A 24,648-nucleotide genomic window follows, 5' to 3' on the forward strand; every position below is an offset into this window, starting at 1 on the left:
AAGGAAGGAAGGAAGGAAGGAAGGAAGGAAGGAAGGAAGGAAGGAAGAATTCATCACAATCCTAAATGAATTTGGTATGCAGTTAACATATCCATCTGTATTTATTTTCTTAGATATGTTTTATGTGAAAAATTTAGTTACTAGTGAGTCATAAGAAGAGAATTCAAAGTTTTATTGGAAAGCTTATATTACAAATGAATGAAATTTTATCTTAAGAACTCTTAACTCCAGGGCGCCTGGGTAGCTCAGTTATTAAGCGTCTGCCTTTGGCTCAGGTCATGATCCCAGGGTCCTGGGATCGACCCTCACATCGGGCTTCCTGCTCGGCAGGAAGCCTGCTTCTCCCTCTCCCACTCCCCCTGCTTGTGTTCCTGCTCTCGCTGTGTCTCTCTCTGTCAAATAAATAAAATCTTAAAAACAAAAAACAAAAAACAACCCTCTTAACTCCAGAAGTTCTAAGAATTGAATTGGTGTGATACAGGTACAAATTATTTTTACCAGAGTCTCTACTATTCTCCTCAGACTCCTCCTCTTCATCATCATCAGAGTACTTTTTCTTTGGGGTCTTTCTCCGCAAACGCCTGCTTTGCCTCATTGGCCGGGAGGGATGTCGCCTCAGTCTCCGGCTACAGAAATCAGTGTCACTGTCATCATTAGATGGTGGGTCTTCTTCACTTTCATCTGGGTTTTCATCAGATACAACAAACTCATCTTGAGATCTGTCCAAGAGAAACCAGATGAATTATGATTCTGAGTTCAAATTCTAACAAGTCCAGTGAATCATTCAGTAATGGTTAATGTAAAATACCTAGATAATTGTAGCAATTTGTCTGTTAATATTCTTCTCTTAGGAGGAGTTAAGATGAACTGATGCTGATTTTTGTACATAAATTGCTTTGGCGTCCTGGGATGTCCCCCACATGACTTAAATTTAACATGTCCCAAAGAGAACTCATTTCCTAACCTAATCCTCTCTTCTGTCTCCGAGGCTTATATTTGGAACTACTACCTATCCAGTAAGTCAAACCAGAAACCTGGTATTTTTCCTAATTTCTCCCTTTTCATTTCTCACATCTAATCAATTATTAGCTTCCTCTCTGAGTCAACCTCTTAAAGATGATCCCTCTTCTCTGTCGGGCACTCATCTCCCACCTAAACCACCACAGCAATTGCCCAGGGAGTCCCTCTAGTCTCTAGACTCATTTCCCCTCCAGACAGCCTCCAAAAGAATGCCAGGATGAATTTTTCTGAAACATAAACCTCATTAGCCGGATGGTTAAAACCCATCCATGGGCTTTCATCATCTTCAGGGTAAGATTCCAAATTCCCATGCATGACAAACAAATCGCTCCATCATCTGGTTCCATTTTATCTTTTAGCCACATCTCCAGCTGGGCACTCTTTACTTCTTCCCCATATTCTTGCTACCCTGACATTCCAGGAGTTTCTTAAATATTCCATGATGTCTTATGCCTTGCTGCCTTCAACACGTGACTGCTCTTAGGATGCCTGCCCTCTTTCTCATCCCACTTTGAATCTCAAACTCACTGAATTTGCCCAATTTTTCATCTTCAAATTTCAGATCAAGCTTTATTTCCACTCTAAGGCTTTCCATGAACTCTCTAATCAGACTCTTCCTTTATACACTATTTAGGCTTTCCTACATTTTTGCAGCAATCACACAGAATGACTTTTTTGTGGTTTACATGTTTGTTTTTCCCACTAACAATCTGAGAGAAGAAACTCTGCAGTATTGTTTCAACACCTGCTCTGCAGGAAAATCTTTCCCGATCTTCCAAACTGGATTACGTGCCCCAACCCAAACCTCTGCGGGTCACCAGAGAATAGTACCTAATTACCTGTACTTGTCTAATTCTCACATTTGACTAGGAACCTCTCATGGACATGTTGGCGGAAGATGGCATGGAGATGCACAGCAAATGAATGCTTGATTCCAGTTAATCAAATGTAAATACAATTTTGAATATTAAACAACCATAAGCCTACTTTGTTTTGATCTAAAAATAGCTAAGATTAGCATTCCTGAATCTGTTTTAAATAGCCTGAAAATAAAAAGGGATCGTCCATGTGCACGAGGAACCAAAGGCCCGTCACAGCCTGGCTGAGCTTCTCTGCAAGCCCCATTTAAGCCTGTATCTAGGGAATGGGACCTGCTGGCAAACCACGTACCCGTCGCTGATCTTGAATTCATCCTCACTCTCTTCTTCGTCCAGGTTGCTATCACTGTCCAGATCATTCAGTCGCCGGCGTTTCTTCCGACGTGTAGCAGCTGCCCTCTGGGGTCGTTTATTTTCTTTTCTTTCTTCATCCAAAATAGTAGAGATGTCTTTCCCACGGTGACCTGTGATGGTGGAGATATCTTTCCCTCGGCCGGCTCCTGAGTTCAGGGGGGAAGGGGAGGGCGATGAGGGGAAGAGAGGGAGGAAGAAAGACAACGGTACGTTTATTAAAAGCTTCTCTCTAGATAGAGCTGTCCTTGTTCATCCTTAGCGGCTCATTTACTTTTTACCTACAAATAAGCAGTTTTCTCATAACTTCAGCTAACAGAGCTCTCATCAAGAGACTTTTTGCATGTGTTTAGTCTACTAAGGGTCCACGTAAAGAACCTCTTTTTAAAAAATTTGATAACATTTGCATACTATAACATTCACCCTTTTAAAGTGTACAGTTCAGAGGTTTTCAGTAGTTACAAAGTTGTGCAACCATCACCACTAACAAATTCCAGAACATTTTCATCAACCTCGAAGGAAACCTCATACCTATCGGCAATCACTCAAGAATCTCTTCTTCAAAGTTGTCTTTTGGACAGGGCTTTAGAAAGAGACCAATCCGTTTTCTTTTAACTGTGTGTGCAGGACAGAAAAGGTGAGAATCCTGCAGCAAAGCTGTAAATAAGGTGCAGAGCCCTGGAAAAGCTGGTGACTTCTTCACACAGCCTACTTACTACTGATCTTCTTCAGAGTTTTCCTAAGTACTAAAGGAGACCACAATGCTCCATACTGGAGCACTGGTAATTCTCTGTATCGCTCTTTCATTAAATTACCTTCAAATCCTTCTGTTTTCATGTCACCTGTTAAAGACTATGAAATTAATGAAGTGATTTTTAAAAGGTTGATCTAAAGCAATCATTTAGATTCAGATTATCCATAATTTTTAAGATTTTGTAGCAGCAGTGATCTAAACATAAACAACAAGAAAGTTTAAGTGGGTTTTCTATTTGGAAGCAGAAATAAATTTTTTTAATCTACAGAGGAACACTTAGATTTTATATCAGGTCATAAAACTACTTGAAAAATAATTAATAAGATCTGAGTCTACACATTGACACAATGTCCACAAATTGTTTTGAATCTCAGACATTTAACATCAGTAGAGAATAATAAAAAAAAAAATATGCTTACTCCCTAATCAGTGTTTTGTTTTGTTTTGTTTTTAAGTAATCTCTATGCCCAACATGGGGCTCAAACTCACAACTCTGAGATCAAGAGTCGCATGCTCTACTGACTGAGCCAGCCAGGTGCCCCTAACTCTGGGCATTTTAAGTTAACCTATTGGCCAAGTCATATGAAGAACAGGGAATGATAAACACATACCTCCTCCATCAGCTTCTTTGATATCATCTTCTATAGCTTCATCGATTGCTTCATCAAATTCATCAAATCTAAAATATATACAACAATCACATCACAGCCTGTCCTGGGTTGGGAGGAGTTGCCTCTGAAATGAAAAAGGCCTGAGTATAAAAATGCTCTCTGCCACTTTGGGGCTGTGTGACTTGGACTACATCACCTCACTCCTGTTAACCTCAATTTCTTTTGCAAATCAGTATCTAACTCATTTTCAGAGATCATCTATACCAGGCATCAGCAACGATTTTTATAAAGAGCCATTTTATAAAGGGTAAATATTTTCGGCTTTGTAGACTCTACGGTCCCTGTTGTAACCACTCACCCCTGCCACTGAACTGCAAAAGCCGCCAGAGACAAGGCAAGTGAATGAATGCGGCTGTGTTCCAGCAGAACTTTATCTATGGACACTGGGATTTGAATTTCATGTAACCGTCCTAAGATTTTCTTCTTTCGGTTCTTTTCTCAGTCATTTATACATATAAAAACCATTCCTAGGTCACGGGCTATGGCTACATAAACTGGCATTTGAGCTGGGATTTGCCCCACAGGCCACAGTTCGCCCACCTCTAACTACACAAATCACACAGCAAAGTAAGTTGAATTAGTGTTCCAGAAATAATACTAAGTGTGAGAACTACACTATTACTGTCATCAGGGATTATATTAGTATTATTACCAAGGTCCATATACAGATGCTCAGAATTTTAGAACTAGATAAAAGTACTTTTTCTCACAAGGGCCACTGCCCCCAACTTAGAGAAGACAAGTCTAGATGAGCCCCAAGATTTCTTCACATACAAAACTCCCTTCACTTTAGACCTGAGGTGACCAAAGGGATAAAGTGACTTGCCTAAAACTATCCAAAATATGGTAATTACTAGCTGCATGTGGCTATCTATATTAAAATTAATTAAAATGAAAAACCCCGTTCCTCGCTAGCCAGATTTTAAGTGCCCCACAGCTACGTATGGCACCACGCCGGACAGCAAAGAAATAGCACATCTCCATAAACACAGTAAATTCTACTGGACAGTGTTGGATTAAAGGCAGACAATGGATTAACGATAGAGTTTAAAAGCCAAATATTTTGCCTTTTGAGTTAAGAAACTCATTACAGCATGGATTTCCTCTCTAGAAAAAAAAAATATCCACACAAACATAAAATTTTATATCTAATTTCAGAGGACTCACAAGTTTCAGGTTAAGAATTCTTCTACAACATAGTTTTTATGGCTATATAGTATCTAATCTTACAGATATATCATGATTTAGTTAAAAGTTTACTTCCAATTTTTTCACAATTACAATCATAGCTATGAAAAACAACCCTGCAGCTGTAGCTTAGGTTTTCTTTAACAAATTCTGAGAAAGTAAAAATCTGTACATCCACTCATCAGGCTAGAATAACAGATATAGATAAAGCCAGATGCAGTTAACAGAAAACAGTATTTCTCCCAATGACAGGTTGCAGCTATAAAGTGGCAAAACAGCCTCTTCCTCTGAATGACTTCTACTTTCCTACTCACCGAAAAACCTGGTTTTCTGTGTCAGAGACGATTAGAACCTTTGGACTTACGAAATGGCATCAGTAAGAATAAAACATTCCATGCTTGCCTGGAGGATTTAAGTTACTTTTTTTTTTTTTTTTTTTTAAGATTTTATTTATTTATTTGAGAGAGAGAGAACACCTGAGAGGGGATAGGGTCAGAGGACGAAGCAGACTCCCTGCCGAGCAGGAAGCCCGATGTGGGACTCGATCCCAGGACTCCAGGATCATGACCTGAGCCGAAGGCAGTCGCTTAACCAACTGAGCCACCCAGGCGCCCGAATTTAAGTTACTTTTAACACAAAGAGGCAGCCTTGATTTATATCCCAGATGCAGAGCTTTGAATAATGGAATGGACACAACACCCTACACATCAACTTCAAATTCAATGCTTTCAGGAAACAGGAACCTGTGTCCACTATGTGGTCTAGATCGGATAGATTTGCCTTCAGCCTAACTCTCATTGCTTCATTTACATTTCATCTAAACTCTACCCTTCCTCAGTATCTTATAACTACCTTTTCCTTTGTTTGGTGAGTGCCCATGGTTCCACCAAGAGATTCTATTGGACCTTAGGTTTGTTCCTGGTATTCTTTCTACAAATAAAACTGTTGGCTTTAGAGGGCATAAAAACTGTTCTTCCAATATCGCTTGGCATCAGGGAAATATAACCCAAAACCTCAATGAGATACCACCTCACACCAGTCAGAATGGCTAAAATTAGTACGCCAGGAAATGACAGATATTGGCGGGGATGCGAAGAAAGGGGAACCCTCCTACACTGTTGGTGGGAATGCAAGCTGATGCAGCCACTCTGGAAAACAGTATGGAGGTTACTCAAAAAGTTGAAAATAGAGCTACCATACGACCCAACTGCACTACTGGGTATTTACCCCAAAGATACAAATGGAGGGATCCAAAGGGGTACGTGCACCCCGATGTTTATAGCAGCAATGTCCACAATAGCCAAACTATGGAAAGAGCCAAGATGTCCATCGACAGATGAATGGATAAAGAAGATGTGGTATATATATACAATGGAATATTATGCAGCCATCAAAAAAATGAAATCTTGCCATTTGCAATGACGTGGATGGAACTAGAGGGTATTATGCTAAGCAAAATAAGCCAATCAGAGAAAGACAAGTATCATATGATCTCACTGACATGAGGAATTCTTAATCTCAGGAAACAAACTGAGGGTTGCTGGAGTGGTGGGGGGTGGGAGGGATGGGGTGGCTGGGTGATAAGACACTGGGGAGGGTATGTGCTATGGTGAGCGCTGTGAATTGTAAGACTGATGAATCACAGACCTGTACCTCTGAAACAAATAATACATTATATGTTAAAAAAAAAAAAAGATAGTAGGAAGGGAAAAATGAAGGGGGGGAAATCAGAGGGAGAGATGAACCATGAGAGACAATGGACTCTGAAAAACAAACTGAGGGTTCTAGAGGGGAGGGGAGTGAGGGGATGGGTCAGCCTGGTGATGGGTATTAAAGAGGGCACGTATTGAATGGAGCACTGGGTGTTATACGCAAACAATGAATAATGGAACACAACATCAAAAACTAATGATGCAATGTACGGTGACTAACATAACATAATAATAAAAAAAAAACTGTTCTTCAAGGGTGGTAGCAATTTATAATATAACCATGAAGTTAATTTTATCATCTAACTTTTTTCTAATTTTGAAAATTATTTTCTTGTTCTTTTACTTTTTTTAAAAAGATTTTATTTATGTATTTGACACAGAGAAAGAGACAGCGAGAGAGGAAACACAAGCAGGGCGAGTGGGAGAGGAAGAAGCATGCTTCCCACTGAGTGGAGAGCTGGATGCAGGACTCGATCCCAGGACCCTGACATCATGACCTGAGCAGAAGGCAGACGCTTCATGACTGAGCCACCCAGGCGTCCCTGTTCTTTTAATTTTAATGTGATTACTGAGTAAGGCCAAATAATAGTTTCATGTTTATTGGTCATTTTTGCTTTTTCTTTTACAAGGCTGGTTTGAATCCTTTGCCCGTTTTATCAGCCAGTGTGCATCTTTTACTACTTGTAAGAGCTTTTAAGGTATTAAAGATTTTTTTTTTTTTAAGATTTTATTTATTTTTTTTGACAGAGAGAGACACAGCGAGAGCAGGAACACAAGCAGGGGGAGTGGGAGAGGGAGAAGCAGGCTTCCCGCTGAGCAGGGAGCCCAATGCGGGGCTCGATCCCAAGACCCTGGGATCATGACCTGAGCCGAAGGCAGACGCTTAACAACTCAGCCACCCAGGCGCCCTAAGGTATTAAAGATTTTAATACTTTGTCATATGTTGCAATTATTTTTTCTTTTACTTTAATTTTAAAAAATTTATTCATTTGAGAGAGAGAGAGAGAGAGAGAGAGAGAGAGCACAAGCAGGGGGAGGGGCAGAAGGAGAGGAGAAGCAGACTCCCCACTGAGCAGGGATCCCGTTGCAGGGCTCCATCCCAGGACCTTGGGATCATGACCTGAGCCAAAGGCAGATGCTTAACCAACTGAGCCATCCAGGTGCCCCTGTTGCAATTATTTCTATCCAAAGTGTATTTCCCCTTTAGCTTTTGCTTATTTTTTAAGTTTTGAGAAATGAAAACTGACATCTTGCCCTGCTACAATTATGAATATGTGCCCGTAACATTTCCAGTCAGCCCCCTCCCAAATAAACAAATGTAAAAAGTCAACATTGTCTAGTTCTAGTTTCTAAAATAAACAAAACCTTGGTTTCCCTAAAGTAACTGATTTCCTAACAAAAATGTCTTTATTCTCGACTTCAGTAACGTTAATGGCTGGAGACACTACAGCTTTTACAGACATCATGGAAAAAGCTACTGTATTTCCACAATGAAAAAAACTATACTCACTGTAATTTTTAAAATTCGTAAGGCATTCCTTTTGAATTCTAACTCCTTTGCAAAATCTCTTTGCAAGAAAATATTTTCTTTTAGAAGTAAGTACTTCTAAGTCTTTCTTAAATTTTATGTAATCAAATCTCCTTTCCATTATTGTTTCTATGTTTGGTGCTATGCTTAAAAAGTTGCTCCTTACAGTAGATTACATACCTTCCTTAAATCTTTTTGGGAAGTAGATATTAAGGCATAAATAAATTAATCACACAATACATTTTATGCTAAAGAATATAGTTTTTCATAAATTTCTATATTACTGTTATATAAATTTAGAGCTGAAGGGATCACCTGCGTTAATCCGCCATCAACCAAGACCTAGGGAAATGGACCATTCCAAGTTACATGGGTAATACATGGTATGGTGAGGACTATAATCTTATTCTTCTGTACCCCAATCCAATGCTACTTCTAGTCAACTTTGATGTCATCCTCTCTGTTAGCAGCAGTAAGAATCTGATAAACAATTACTAAATGATAATGGTGATGAAATTCTTTTCTGTCCTCTTTCTGTGGTAATACTTTATTAAGTGCTTTATATTTTATACTCACAATAATCCCACTGCACCCATGTACAAATTAAACTGTAGGTGTATTCAGAGCTTAAATATGAAGAGTAAAACTTATTAGAGAAAGCACATAAATGACTTTCTTAATACCTCTCAGTTAAATTTCTTTTAAAAAGTACTAAGAAGCAGAAATAATAAAGAAAAAATGACAAGAGACATACAAACACCCAGCAAGCAAATGAAAAGATGCTCATCATCAACAACGAGGGAAATGCAAATCAAAATCACGAGATATTGCCTCATATCCGCTAGGATGGTCACTATCAAAAAAAACCCCTCCAAAGCCAACAAGTGTTGGCAAGGATGTGGAAAACCTGGAAACTATATGCTGCTGGTGGGGAACAAAAGGGTGCAACTGCCATGGAAAACATCATGGACGTTCCTCAAAAAAACACAAAAATATAAGTGCCATAGGATCCAGCAATCCCACTTCTGGGTATACATCCAGGATGAAATACTAAGAGTAAATCTCTCCTTCTTTTAACAACCACAACTACATCAAGATTGAAAGATAATACAGTTCTACTGTAAGGTTTGTTCTGAAACTGTAAATTGTTACAACAAGGCTCATATATTAGGAAATAATTCAAGCATAATGTGTATTTTATACTTGCTTTAAGTAATTTTATTCATGAGAAACACTAGGTAAATGTAGAAAACTGCATCTAGCCACACAAGCATATACAAACTGCATACATATACACACCTCAAATATCTACCAGCAACCTCAGCTCATTATGCGTGTTACAAGACAAATCAACCCTCCTTCTACCACCACACAATGATTTACAAATTGCAACCCACCTCACAACCACTTCCACAGACAAACTCCAGAGATTTTTCAACAGAAAATGTGGTAGTTGGCGTAGTATTTATATTAGTTCTTAACCATTTAACGCGCATCAAATGTTACTATGTTTTTATTACGGTCATATCTTTTTTTAAAATTTTATTATATTATGTTAATCACCATACATTACATCGTTAGTTTTTTGGGTTTTTTTTGTTTTTTAAAGATTTTATTTATGTGACAGAGAGACACAGCTAGAGAGGGAACACAAGCAGGGAGAGTGGGAGAGGGAGAAGCAGGCTCTCGGCTGAGCAGGGAGCCCGACGCGGGGTTTGATCCCAGGACTCTGGGATCACAACCTGAGCCAAAGGCAGACGCCTAACGACTGAGCCACCCAGGCGCCGACATCATTAGTTTTTGATGTAGTGATCCATGGTTCATTGTTTGCATATAACACCCAGTGCTCCATTCAATACGTGCCCTCTTTAATACCCATCACCAGGCTAACCCATCCCCCCACCCCCCTCCCCTACATTCATATCTTTAAAAAAAAATGTCACTAACGAAATTTTTGAGTGTGGCCCTACCTCCATATTTCCCATAATCCCTATGGTTTATATTGTGTCATTTTACACAGCCCGGCAATTTTTAGGAATTCGTATGTTGTATTACAGAAGAACTGACTTTACACTTGCTCTTTCCATGAGTAGGCTTTGATTTCATTAGTTATGATGATTTTATATAAAATGGTACCATGATAAGTACTTTCAAAGAGAAGAATTGGTTGCTACGAGGGCATATAATAGATTTGATCAAGAGAACGTTAACAAGGTGAAAACAGGAGGGAAATCCTAGGTCGAGTAAGGAGCATGTGCAAACAAGCTGAAAGAAGACTGGCTGATAATGACAGAGTGAGGAAAAATGTGGATGACACGGAGCTGAAAAGCTGGGTACAGAGCACTCTGTGGTGCCTGTAGGGGCCTTGTTAAAGCATCGATCCTTATTCCAAGAGCTACAGAAATCTGACAAAGTATATTAAGCAGAAAAGGATGACATGAGCAAATCTACGTTTTGAAAAGATCATGTTGGCTGCTCTAAAACGGCATGATTCTAAAGACAGTAAGTAACAAATATATATATATCTAACTAATGATCATTATGAAAAAAAGCATATCCTCTTGGGTCATATTTTATAATTTAAAAAAACATTTTACACTCTTTTATTGTAACCATTTCCACATATTTCATACCTATAACTTATACATTTCCGTGTTCTTGTTGACCTCCTTTCAAGTAAGTTTGCTTTGGATTTTTTTGAATCTTTTTTCTTTTCTTCATGATCTTCAGAAAAATCTGGCTCCTGGTTTAAAAATATGATAACAAATATATAGGTTATTAGGACAAACAAAAAGCTTCTTGGAATGAATAGTTTTCTAATGTCTGTCTAGGCAGCACATGTAAAAGACTGAAAAAGTGAGGTGATCTCACCGCCCCCAAAACTGAATGAACACGGCCACACTAAGTAGAGAGATTAAAAAGAGTACTGGTGATCAAAGGATGAAGCCCTTCTGTATTAAAATTCTTATGTTTCTGTGAGTTTATAATTACCTCTTTTAAAACAATCATGATGAAGTTTCTCCACTGATAAATTTTTTAACAAATAATTAAATTGAACACATAGAAGATATTCAGAAGATATGCTGAATCAATGAAATAATGGATTTAGAAAAAGAAAGAAGCATGATGATGAAGGAAAGTAACTAACCAAGACAGGTTACTTAAGTGTTTGATTTAATTAAGGCTGAATGAAACTGTGTATGAAACTAGGAACATTTCTTCATTTCCAAATGAAAACCATGTTACATGTACTTTCACTTATGAGATATCCTTAATTAGAAATTAGACTAATAATGTAAAACAATATTCCTTCAAAGAAACCAACTGTTAAGAACAAATACTGAAGTTTCTAATAACCAACACCCAAAGCACAGAATTAAAAACCCAATCTCCCTGAACTATTCTTTTGTCACTTTACATAAACAACACATAAAGAAGCTAAAAACAAATTACCCAATATAATACAGGGTTAAAAAAAAAAAAAACAAACCCCAGAACATATACCCCATAGCAGTGAGCTATATAAATCTGATTTGAACATGATATTACATTTTAGGGCTATCAGCATATATGTAATTTTTATTTTATTATTATTGTTATTTTCTTTAGTAGACTCTACACCCAACATGGGGCTCAAACTTACGACCCCGAGATCAAGAGCTGCATGCTCTACCGACTAAGCCAGCCAAGCAGCCCAGCATATATTTAATTTTAATCATGAGGGAAAATATGGGTGATTTCTTTAAGGTCCTAAATTTCTACTTTTTTTTTTTATTAGACAGAGAGAGAGTACAAGCAGGGGGAGCAGCAGAGGGAGAAGGAGAAGCAGGCTCCTCGCTGAGCAGGGAGCCCGACGCGGGATTTGATCCCAGGACCCCAGGATCATGACCCAAGCCGAAGGAAGACACTTAACCGTCTGAGCCACCCAGGCACCCCCACTTTTTTTTTTTTTTTTTAAGATTTTATTTATTTGAGAGAGAGCACATGAGAGGGGGGAGGGTCAGAGGGAGAAGGAGACTCCCTGCTGAGCAGGGTGCCCGATGTAGGACTCGATACCGGGCTCCAGGATCATGACCTGAGCCGAAGGCAGTCACTCAACCAACTGAGCCACCCAGGCGCCCTCCACTTTTAATAAAACAGGTATACTGTATATTTAAAACTATTCACATTACATAAAGTGGGTTAAATTTTAAAACAGTTATGACAGTCTCTTCTTCAAAAATACTACAAACCAGAAACTTACTTGTGGAGGAATGATGTTTTCGATACTGATACCCACGTACACCAAACGTTCTTTCCTTTAGGTGAAAACAAAAACGCACGCAAAATGAGATTTGCTAAAAATAAAACTGTTATGAAAACATTGCTAACACAGACAATACTAAAATGATGATTTCATGGTAACGGCAGAGGCTAGGTCACAGACATGTTAGCTTCTGTCTACAGAGCTTATCGTACTGGTATCTGTGGGAGGCACAAAACTTTCTAAAGGTAAAAACTGTAAAAAGGTGTAACTGAAAATTGTAGTCTTGGAAGTAATTATACTGATGAAATAAAACCTGCGAGCTGAAGTAGACAAGGAAACTTCATGAGGAGAGTTATGCTGCAACTCATTGACAAAGTCATTAGACAGGAAGTCAACGCTGGACAAACTAGATCTTTGTTAGGCTGGACATTTTCATATGTGTATATACACAGCCATAATCTCAAGGTAATAAATATCAATACTAAAAAAAGAAATTCTATGCAATAGAACCATGTCAAGGTCCCAGTGATTGATACTAAAACCATGCGTTTGCAGAGAAGAAAAAAGGCAGTGCAGCTACATGGCTCTGCACCCTAGTTGCTCCAGTGAAGATTAGTTTTAGAGCCAGTTAACACTTCTTCAGGCAATGTGGATTTAGAACACTAACAAGATCTCCATAGTTTCTTTTCAAAGAAATGAACCTTTGTTGATTTTAATCCAACAAATTTTCCACTAACAAACTGCTACACCCAATAGGTGTTTTTTCTGGTTCTCCCAAAGTTCATCTAATTCACCAAGGACAGATGAGCTCTTATACGCAGGCCAGTGTATGCTGAACTGAACAGAAATAACCACTCTTCCTCCCTTTGCTTGTGATGTCCCTTATAGAAGGGCATTACTCATCCAGTTATCTGGGTCCTTCAGAATGCAGCCTTTACTGCCCTAGAAACCCTTGGCTCTGCTAACAAGAATCTTACAGTCTTTTTGAGATGGGTTATAAAGCTATTCAGTCAAAAATTGGGCACGTAAGAAAATGATAAAAGTTATTTTAATCAAAACCTGATTTAAAATAGTACAGTTAATGAATTAAAAACTAGGAAAGGCAAAAACAGTACTAGCTGAAATTAACAGGGAAGGCTTCATGGAGAAGTCAGAACTTGAGTTCTCTGTTACTAAATATGTTCAAAACATATCTATCCCTACACTAACCAAGTTTACTGTTTTATCAGTTTCCTCTTTTATACCTCAAAATCTCTACTTTCACTTTATTATTATCTCAACTCAACTGAAAAACATTCAGTTCACATTCACCATATTGAGGTCATGATTTGTGTAAGGCTTGGGAATCCTGAGGGCAAATAATACACGGTTCTTGTCCTCACAATTATTCAACAACTGACTGTAGTCCATTATGAACAGGTATAATGGAAACATGAAGAAGGAATAACTTGTTTGAAGAGCTGAGAAAGTGGAGGCTTTAAATAGGTGGTAACAGTTGAGTAGGCTCTTGAAGGTAGGTATGATTTCTCATCACAGCATTTTCTTGCTCAGTAATCTTATAGAAAGATACCTCTTCCACTCCATCTCACCACCACCTAACTCAATGATCAGACTGGGCCCAGACCTCATCATTACAAATAACCACACCCTTCCTAAAATTTCAATTTCAGGGAATCTATACTCTGACGTCTACTGGCTCACTTTCTGGCTTACTCCCTCTGGTACACTGATTTCAACAATTCCCTAACTCCGGTGGGACATCTATCCATCGACCCTAGCCTCTTTTCACTGTCCAATACTCCCTTGTGTCCTTACTTTCCCCCTTACCTGGCTTAGACTCCACGGTCCATCATTATAAATACTCCTTTGCATACACTTTCAAATTCCTTGTCTCTTTCTCTCCTTCCCTCTGTTACATTACCTGGAAAATTCCAACCCTGATTAAATCCAACTCTCTGCTAGCAAACACTAGTAAAAGTACTCTGGAAGTACAGAGCTATTTGAATTCCCAAATAATTCCTGCACCAAGTTCTGGAAGGGATGTTTACCAACCAGTTGAAGGGACTTCTGAAACGTCAAATTTCACAGAGCATCACAGCTCCAGCTCTGGAGACAGTTTCTGGCTAGTCATTGATTACTCATTGACAAATCCTTCTTTTTCACCATACTGTAGAGCCCTTTAATGTAGAGACCACCTATACACTTCATGTTGATTACACTGCCTGGCATAAAGTGGGTGCTCACTACATGTTGGTTAAATGTTGAATAAATGTATGAACAAAGGGAAAGATGCTCCCGTGCTAGGATATAGAGTAACCAAGGCCGTTAAGTTTCTAGGATGAGTGCTAGAGAAATTATTTTTACAGATTTTAAAAAGGATGAATAAAAATGCTCATTTTTAAAAACAGGTGGAGTCACCTAGAGTTTACAGTTAATATTTTACTTTAGAAATATACATATTTTGCTCTTTAGAGCCCCTAGGATTCATATATATATATCAGGATCTATGTATATTAGAAGCTATATATAAAGAAAACTTTGTTAACCAGATTATTGGGAAGAATTAAAAAATAATAGCAATAATTCAATTAACTGGCTTTGTGGCAGACTGTTCTCTCCATAACAGTAACTTTACTCTCCTTTTTGTGATCCAATCTCAAAAAGAATTTAGTGTGTGAACTAAAGCCATAATTCTGGATGTCCTCTTAAAGGATGACATTTAAGTAAAGAGGATTACCAAAAGTAGAAGGGAAAGCAAATGAGTTAGTAAATGGGAAGACCAATAGTGTGAATAAGTATTGTGGCACATTTTAACATAAATTTCTAAAATTTTAAGTATTTCTTAATTGCAACAATATACCCTATAGTGAGGCAGTAGTCAAAAAATTTTAACCAGCCTTTCCACAAAACTGCTCATTTCTCAGAAGGGCAGGCAGATTTCAAAAAGAATAAAGAAAATGCCTAATTTTTTATTATGATTTAATGTGAAGCATCCTTAGTTAAATCTTTTCTAGTGTCAAAAATAAAAACAGGAACAACTGTGAATATTAAAATAGTCCTAATAATTATATAAAGGACTATTACCCAGAGTTTCTAAATACACAGGTATTTAGACAACTCATTTTTTAAAAATGAAGTATTTTTATCTCCTAGTCAACTTTATAGAGATTACTTTTGCCTTTAAACCAAGTAGCATCCATTATAAACCAGAGAGCTGAAGCTGACTAGTAAGGAAAAAACCAGGATCTGGAGGCTGAAACCACTGAGTTCACAGTATGGGGGGGGTAAAATGAGTCGATTATCAAATGAGCTACCTGACTGTCTTAAAGCAAGCAAAATTTGGGGGGAGGGGGAAGACTGTGAGATAGCAGGTAAAAGTTACAGTAGCAGCAAATGAAGGCAGTAGGACCAGGAGACATTGTTTAAATTTTCTCATAATATGTACAAATGGGCATCAAATCCTCCTAATTAAGCTTCTGAAAATTCTCTTTTAATACCTCTACTTCATTATGTAAGGTATGTCCTAGTTCAGACCTCACCGGCTCTCCTGGACTCCACTGCAACAGTCTCAACTCTAATTCCTTTTTATTGTTACCAGAGCATGTTTTCTGAAATAGAGACCTGATTATACTTATCTCTCCTTTGATGGCTCTCTTACTACTTGTAGAGAATAATTTAAATCCCCTAGTCCGATATGCCAAACTGTTCACAGTTCGGCCTCAATCTGCATTTACAACTTCATCTTCTACCACTCTCCCCACCTCACGTTCACATTTTGTTCACACTTTGTCAGGACTTGCCTGATAACCCAAACCCCTATCAGAACTAAAATGCCCCTCCACGGCATTCCTGTATTGCTCCGAATATGCCATGATCTGTCTACTTTACTATACCACTGGCCAATACAGCTGTATTCTGACAGAGGTGAGTTCTCACTCACTCACCTTTTCTCTTCAGTTTGGTACACAGTAGGCATGAATAACTGTTTAGCAATAGAATAATCAAGGAAGGTACAAATAAATATAAATAAACATAAACTTACTATGCTGATTTTGAGCCCCCCTTTTTTTTTTTAAAGATTTTATTTATTTATTTGAGAGAGAGAATGAGAGAGAGAGCATGAGAGGGGGGAGGGTCAGAGGGAGAAGCAGACTCCCCGCCGAGCAGGGAGCCCGATGCGGGACTCGATCCAGGGACTCCAGGATCATGACCTGAGCCGAAGGCAGTCGCTTAACCAACTGAGCCACCCAGGCGCCCTTGAGCCCCCTTTTAAAGACTGGATTCAAATCCAGTCTTACCTCCTCCAAGAAGTCTTCTCCAACTGCTTTAAGACTACATTGCAATGGTAAATTGGAAAGGGAGGCATACCTTATGACTATAAGTTATGACTCTTAGGACACAGCTCAGCATTTAAATGCTCTTTATTTTAGCGGTGTTAATTCTGCCCACCCAAAGAGATGACATGGGTAACTAGAGCAGTTCTGAGAATTTTCTTGTACTCACTACATACTTAGTAAGGTACATATCCTCCACAATAACTGGGCCAATATTTATTCAGAGTAGGTTTTGATAAATATTTTAGATCAGTAGTTGGCAAACTTTTCCTGTAAAAGGACAGATAATAAATTAAGCGTGGCAGGGCAAAAGGTTTTACCGTAACTACCCAACTCTGCTGCTGTATGTTAAAGCAGCAACAGACAATATATCAACAAATGAGCATGGCTGTGTTCCAATAAAACTTTTTTTATGGACAATGAAACTGGAATATAGAATTTTCATCTGTCAAGAAGATTCTTGTTTTGATTTTTTTCAATCATTTAAAAATGGAAAAAAAACATTCCTAGAGGGCAATACAAAATTAAGGAGCATGCCAAATTTGACCCACAGGTCACAGTTTGCCAATAATTATTTTAGATAGATATATTAACCTACATTGCAAAACAACTGTATTATCAAATTCCCAAGTAAAACATTAAGACACGTTATCACAATACCTGCGTTCAGCACGTTCCTTCTTCTTTAAGGCAACATCCAAATCCTGCAATTGTTCTTCTAATTTCTCACACAGTAGTTTCTGAAAGAGCAAAACACGAGTGTTATTTTTTTTTTTAAAGAAAGCTCTAGGGCGCCTGGGTGGCTCAGTCAGTTAAGCGGCTGCCTTTGGCTCAGGTCATGATCCCAGGGTCCTGGGATCAAGCCCCGCATCGGGCTCCCTGCTCTGCGGGAGGCCTGCTTCTCCCTCTGCCACTCCCCCTGCTTGTGTTCCCTCTCTCGCTGTGTCTCTCTCTGTCAAGTAAATAAAATCTTTAAAGAAAAAAAAAAAAGAAAAGAAAAGAAAGCTCTAGGCCCAGCGGGGGACCCTGAGATCAAGAGTCGCATGCTCTACTGACTGAGCCAGCCAGGTACCCCCCCATGAGTGTCATTTTTAACACCTTTCCACAAACATTTATCCCTTGCATGCTGGCTCACGATACTATGCTATTCTGAGAGCTGATGAGGGCTCACACGGTGAATGAACACGAAGATAGTCCTTGTGTTTAACGACATAAAGAGGTGCCTCAGCATCCACTGAACTGAAGATGAGCACAGTATCTCTGCAGTAACACACACGTTGGGGAAACTCCTAGCCTCATCAAGAAATACATTCTATGCCTATGTTGCTGGTGGTAATCAACGTTTAAAATAGCACCTGGCTCAACATGTTTACATGACAATGATGAAAAGGTTTTAAGACTCCCACAGCATTTTTAAGGGAGAAGGTTCTATGTACAATACAATATAACGGTGCCAATCACTATTTTTAAAAAAGAGAATGGGAAAAAATTACACAACCATGCCACATGGTGATTGGGTCAAAACAGAGCTGAAGAATGTAACTGAAAAAGCTATGCTAAGCCAAGGAAGTCCAGTTCGCTGGGAAATGCAATAAAGCCCATCATTTTTAATGTGAGAGGAGACTGGACTTGTGACAGAAAGGACCCCGTGAGTGCAGTCGCATAAAAACAGTCTGTTATTCAGCTTTCAAAAGAAATTCACCTGAATCACGATATAAGAGAAATATAATCCATGTTTCTATTTATAGTAGCATCATAGTGGTACATAATTCATAATACCATCCATAAAACTGAAAAGAAGGAGGTGGGCAGAAATGAAAAAGAGGATGAAACAAAGGGATAAAGAAACTTAATTCTTCCCTCATATATCATTTTAATTTGGGGCTATTGTGCCTGTAACAAATGTGAGAAAAAATAAATCTGAGATTATAATTTTATAAAAATTAGAGGTCTTTAAAAAATGCTTTGGGAGAAAAAAAAACAAAGGCCTAAAAGATATTAATAAAAGGCAGTTTTTTTTTCAAGAGTCTCAAATTTCACAGAACTTTAAACAAAAGGTAAACAATATTTACAAATTGCTTTGAAAATGAAAAATGTTGAGTGGCTGTCAAGAAGTATTATTCATTGGAATATAACACCGAAGACTAAAAACAAAGGCGTGCTGGTCATACGTGTTGGCAGGGGGGGCAGAACCACTCTCCATCTGGGATGATCATCAGTGGAGGGCGAAGGCAGGCAGTGTGGTACCCACTGTCACAAGAGTCACACAGAAGAATCTGAAATAAACCACACGGAAATGTCAACCTAATTCCACGACTAAAATTCAATGCCTCTGAAGTTAAAGACATTTCAGTAATTTTTTGGTACTATACTAAGAAATACTCTATATCACAGTATCTTTATTTGCATAAAACTAAAAAAGCTCTAATTGGGATCTAACACGTCATTAAAAAAAATAATTTGCAATATGTTAAACTACAAAATTTAGCGAAAAATTACAAGTCCTTTTTTTTTTTTTTAAGATTTATTTACTTTAGAGAGAAAGAGACAGAGAGCTGGAGCGTGGGGAGGAGCAGAGGAGGAGGGGAAGGGAGGGGGAAAGAATTTCAAGCAGATTCCACGCTGAGCACAGAGCCTGATGGGGGCTCGATCTCATGACCCAGAGATCATGACCCCAGCCAAAACCAAGAGCCGGACACTCAACCGACTAAGCCACCCAGGCGCCCCACAAGTTCTTCTTTCTTTTAAGATTTTATTTAATTTTAGTTATTTTTTAAAGTAGGCTCCATGCCCAGTGTGGAGCCCAATGTGGGGCTTGAACTCATGACCCTGAGATCAAGACCTGAGCTGAGATCAAGAGTCAGACACTTAACTGACTGAGACACTCAGGCAGCTCTTAAGATTTTATTTATTTTTAAAAAGATTTTATTTATTTATTAGTCAGACAGAGAGGGATTGAGAGAGCACACAAGCAGGGGGAGCAGCAGAAAGCCCAACACGGGGCTCAATCCCAGGACCCTGGGATCATGACCTGAGCCAAAGGCAGATGCTTAACTGACTGAGCCACCCAGGCGTTCCCTTAGGATTTTATTTTTAAGTAATTTCTACATCCAACATGGGGCTTGAACTTACAATCCCGATATCAAGAGTCACATGGTCTGACTGAGCCAGCCAGGTACCCCAAATTACAAGTTCTTCTGACCTAGAGTTATAAATCTTTTTTAGTGTGCCTTGACGACTATAACAACATATCCCTTATAACAAAGTTTTACAGTTCAAGCATCATAAACTTCCCTACCACACATAGGATTTTAAAAATACAAATAATTCCCACTTTACTTATTTTAAGGATTTTATTTATTTATATGTGAGAGAGAGAGACAGCGAGAGTGAGCGCATAAGCAGGGGGAGCAGCAGGCAGAGGGAGAAGCAGGCTCCCTGCTGAGCAGGGAGCCCAACGCGGGGCTCGATCCCAGGATCATGACCTGAGCCAAAGGCAGACACTTAACCAACTGAGTCACCCAGGCATCCCTAATTCCCACTTTAAATAGCATTTCAATTACCTGTCTGTAAGAAACATTCATGATCCTTTTTATAATGAAAATTCAAATATGGAAGGTACAAAGGTATGAGGAATGGAGCTATACTTAGGACCATCATGTTCACAAACAAAGGCTAACAATAATTAGACTTAAGTTGTCATTTTAGATTATTTGAGTTTAAGATGACCAATTCTCTGAAATTTAAAATGCGGGGCGCCTGGGTGGCTCAGTTGGTTAAGCGACTGCCTTCGGCTGAGGTCATGATCCTGGAGTCCCAGGATCGAGTCCTGCATCGGGCTCCCTGCACAGCAGGGAGTCTGCTTCTCCCTCTGACCCTCCCTCCCTCATGTTCTCTCTCTCATTCTCTCTCAAATCAAAAAAAAAAATCAAAAAAAAAAAAAAAAAAGCACATTCAGGAATGTTTAACTTAAAAAAACTTATTTTTAAATAATTTTAGATTTACAGAAGAGTTGCAAAGATAGAATTCCCATAAATCTTTTACCCTGCTTCCATTAGTTTTTTTTTTTTTTTAAAGATTTTATTTATTTATTCATGAGAGAGAGAGAGAGAGAGAGGCAGAGGCAGAGGGAGAAGCAGGCTCCCCGCGGAGCAGGGAGCCCGATGCGGGACTCGATCCCAGGACCCTGGGATCATGACCTGAGCTGAAGGCAGACGCTTAACCGACTGAGCCACCCAGGCGTCCCCCTGCTTCCATTAATGTTAACACCTTACATAACCATGGGATATTTATCAAAATTAAGAAATTAACATCAGGGTCGCCTGGGTGGCTCAGTCATTAAGCGTCTGCCTTCAGCTCAGGTCATGATCCAGGGGTCCTGGAATCAAGCCCCGCATCAGGCTCCTTGCTCAGCAGGGAGCCTGCTTCTCCCTCTCCTTCTCCACCTCCCCCTGCTTGTACTCTCTCTCTCTGTCAAATAAATAAATCTTAAAAAAAAAAAAAAAGAAATTAACATCAATACATCACTATTAACTGACCAACAGACCTTATTCAGATTTCATCTGTTTTTCCACTAATGTTCTTTTTCTGATTTCAGAATGCAATCTAGGATATTAAATTGCATTTAATCATGTTTCCTCAATCTCTTCTGATCTGTAACAGTTGCTTGGTCTTTTTGTGTTTTCCATGACTTTGACAGTTTTGAAGAATATTAGTCAGATATTAGGTAGACTGCCCCTCAGTTTGGGTTTGTTTGAGGTCTTCCCTTGATTAGACTGAGGTTATGGGTTTTGGAGAATACCACAGAGGTGAAGTGCCCTACTTACTGCATCATATCTGGGGGTACGTGATATCATCATGACCTATTACTAATAATATTAACCTTGATCACTTGGTTACGGTAGTATCTGTTGGTTTTCATCACTGCAAAGTTACTACTTTTCACTTTCCATAGCTATTCTCATTACAAGTACTAAGTCCAGCCCACACTCAAGGGGAGGAGGATTAAGCTGCACTTTCTGGAGGGTGGAGTATCAAAGAATTTGGAGGTATAAGTTAAAACTTATTAATTAAAATTAATAAATTTCACCCACTAATTTTAGTGCTCATCAGTCCTACATTATTGCTTGCAACAATTGTTACTATGGTGTTCTAATGATGATTACCTATTTCCCTCACGCCCTCTAATATTTGGAATTCTTCTATAAAGAAAATATGTCCTTCTCCCCCATTTATTTGTTTATTCAGTCACTTTATATCAGGATCAACTAACGAAGATTTATTTTCTTTGGGTTAGAATCTAAAACCATTATTTAATTTATTGTTCAAATTGCTAGTTCTTTCTCCTTAGGACTCATTTGCATCCTTTATTTTAAGCACTTTTTTACTTCCTGACACTATGGGACATTCCTGGCACATCTTATATTTTCTCTGCCCAAGCCTTTGTATTAGCCATTTCTCCTAGAAGCCCTGGTTCCTTTATTGGACAATGCTATTTAGAAACCAAAATCTGGGGGCAACTGCGTGGCTCAGTTGGTTAAGTGTCGGACTCCTGATTTTGGCTCAGGTCATGATCTTAGGGTTGTGGGATCCGAGTCCTGCGTTGGGCTCCCTGCTCAGTGTGGAGTCTGCTTGTCCCTCTCCACCTGCTCCTCCCCCTGCTCTCTCTCAAATAAATAAAATCTTAAAAAAAAAGAAACAAACAAACATCTGGGTGCTGAGTGCTATGATACTAGGTATCACTGCTTCTAGGCTCTCTCAGAGGACAGAGCTATGATATATATGTATGTAGAGCAATCCATGTAAACACATAGATCTATATTAAAATAAGCATGAGTTCATACCAGTATCTCCAGCTCTAATCCAGTACCACAGGGCTCATTCTAGCCTTTGACCTTGCTCATTTGTGGCTCCAATTCTCCACGCTTCATTTATTTGTTCAACTGTAGTATATATGTAAAGCAGTTTCTAAACTGCTAACATGAACCACGGGGGCTTAAAGGAGAGCAGTGGGATGTGCACCCAAGTGCAGCGATTTAAAAGTGAAAAGCTGCCTTCCCCCTTCTCCTTACAATGCATCACCATTTGCTGCCAATACCCAGAACTCAATACTAAGTCATGTGAGTGTTTAACTTGAGTTATACACCGACCGATCACACAGGCATATGTAGACTACCCTGGGCACCTGATTTCATTTATCACATTGTTTGCATGGTAAAACGTAATCTAAATTTCAAATAACAAAATTAAAAGTAAGCTTTTAGAATATAATTTATTTAAAAAGTGATGTTTGTCTCTATTCTGTAATAAAGATAAAATTCCGTTAAAATTCTACTGTGTAAGATTTCCAAGCCTCAGGCAATGATCCACTGATTTTGACTAAAGCACGTGGAACACCCCATAGAGTTCCAGATTCATCAATGAATTTATTGTTTTTCTGCTGTAAGCTCAGTGAGGACAAGGACCATGTCCTTCTAATTCAGCGTCATTTCTGTACCACTTACACACATCATAGTCGCTTGACATTTTGATTTATGATTACCCTTAAACATTGGGCATAAGGAATCCACCACATCTTCAGTTTCTAGTGTCACTCATTTTTGGCAGAGTAGCCAGGAATGGGATTTTCAGAGCAGTTATTAAAATAACCAAATAAATGAAAGTCCTATGTGTGTGTTCCAAGAAGGGTGCAACTTTCTTCATTTCCTCAACATCACCTCTGCTCACTTCATTTTACTTCTCATTTCCTCACACCCCTTTGCTGCTAACATCTATTGCTGCCTCAGTCAAAATGCATTCTCTTGGTTTAAAAAGATATTAGAAATGGCAGGGAAAGAACACAGGTGCTGATTTTTGATTTGGAGGGCAGAAAAGACCACTATCTCAAATCTTCTCTTGGCCTTTCTCCACACAAAAATCTTGACCTAACTTTCATAGCCTGATGATCATAAAAATTCTTGGAAGGGTCTTCTCAGCATAATTTCAACATCTATTCTCAGAGCTAAACTCCTTCTCTGTTTCTGAACCCTCTGAAACTATGGGAATATGATAAACATTATTGATAAATTTAATTTCCAGATATGACTGTAACATTAAGGAAGAGAAAGAACAAGTAAACCAGAAATAGCTTTAAACTAGCACGTAATAGATGTCAGGAACCGTGCTAAGCCAACTTTACATAACTTATTAAAAACAACCCTCAGCAGACAGTCTCTCCTCTGCTGTCCTGTCCACTGCTCCCCTGTAGTGTGTTCTATAAACTTCTATCTCCTTTAAAAGACAAACAAACAAACAAAAAGCCCTCAAAAGAAGTATGTAGTAGTATTCCCATTTTACAACAAAGAAATTAAGATACTGAGAAGAGAGCACCTGGTAAGTGGTGGAAGCCAGACCTACATCCACGACGGTCTGGCTCTAATGCTTTTCCTATCATCATCCCACACTGCTTTCTAGGAAAAAGAGTCTTGGAGAACCAGCTCACATGAATTTTCCAAACTTTACTGGATTTCGAAAAGTTTCTGCTACACAAAGTTCTACCTACATGGAAGCATCTTTCTTTATATTTCTTTCTACTTAGTGGTTAGAAATTGCCTTGAAAGTCACATCTATTCAAGACAGACCCATTGTAGAGAATTGGGTATAAAAAGAGTGTTTCTTCAATAGGCTCTTTAGAAAGCTCGTATGAAATGCAAAAATTATATAAACAGGTTAGGAACTGGATTTCCTGATTTAGGCTACTTTTGAAGAACTTACTTCCTGGGTAAGTTCCACTGTCAGTATTCTTCTGAAGATATCTGGTCTAGAATTTATCCTTTTCATTTGGTTTTTTTTGGGGGGTGTTTTGTTTTGGAATTCCCCATTTTCTAAAGTTTAAAGCCCTACTAGGTTACTACTTGACTTAAATGTTGCTACAGAAAGCAATAAGGCCTTTAAGGCCTTACTTCTTTAAAGTTGTCACTTCAGAAAT

General features: G+C 38.7%; 1 protein-coding gene across 1 annotated transcript in view; it reads right to left on the minus strand.

Annotated features, from left to right (window-relative positions):
- RSF1 (remodeling and spacing factor 1) overlaps window positions 1–24,648 on the minus strand; it is a 165,430-nt gene that overhangs the window by 8,398 nt on the left and 132,384 nt on the right. Inside the window, exons 8-14 of the mRNA XM_021704606.1 lie at window positions 18,854–18,958; window positions 17,343–17,422; window positions 12,346–12,400; window positions 10,736–10,845; window positions 3,615–3,682; window positions 2,191–2,398; window positions 499–719 (exon numbers count right to left, since the gene is read on the minus strand). Coding sequence (XP_021560281.1) covers window positions 499–719; window positions 2,191–2,398; window positions 3,615–3,682; window positions 10,736–10,845; window positions 12,346–12,400; window positions 17,343–17,422; window positions 18,854–18,958 — 847 coding nt within the window. The remainder of the gene's footprint in view (window positions 1–498; window positions 720–2,190; window positions 2,399–3,614; window positions 3,683–10,735; window positions 10,846–12,345; window positions 12,401–17,342; window positions 17,423–18,853; window positions 18,959–24,648) is intronic.

Source organism: Neomonachus schauinslandi, chromosome 11, assembly GCF_002201575.2.
Source record: "Neomonachus schauinslandi chromosome 11, ASM220157v2, whole genome shotgun sequence".
Classification (NCBI taxonomy): domain Eukaryota; kingdom Metazoa; phylum Chordata; class Mammalia; order Carnivora; family Phocidae; genus Neomonachus; species Neomonachus schauinslandi.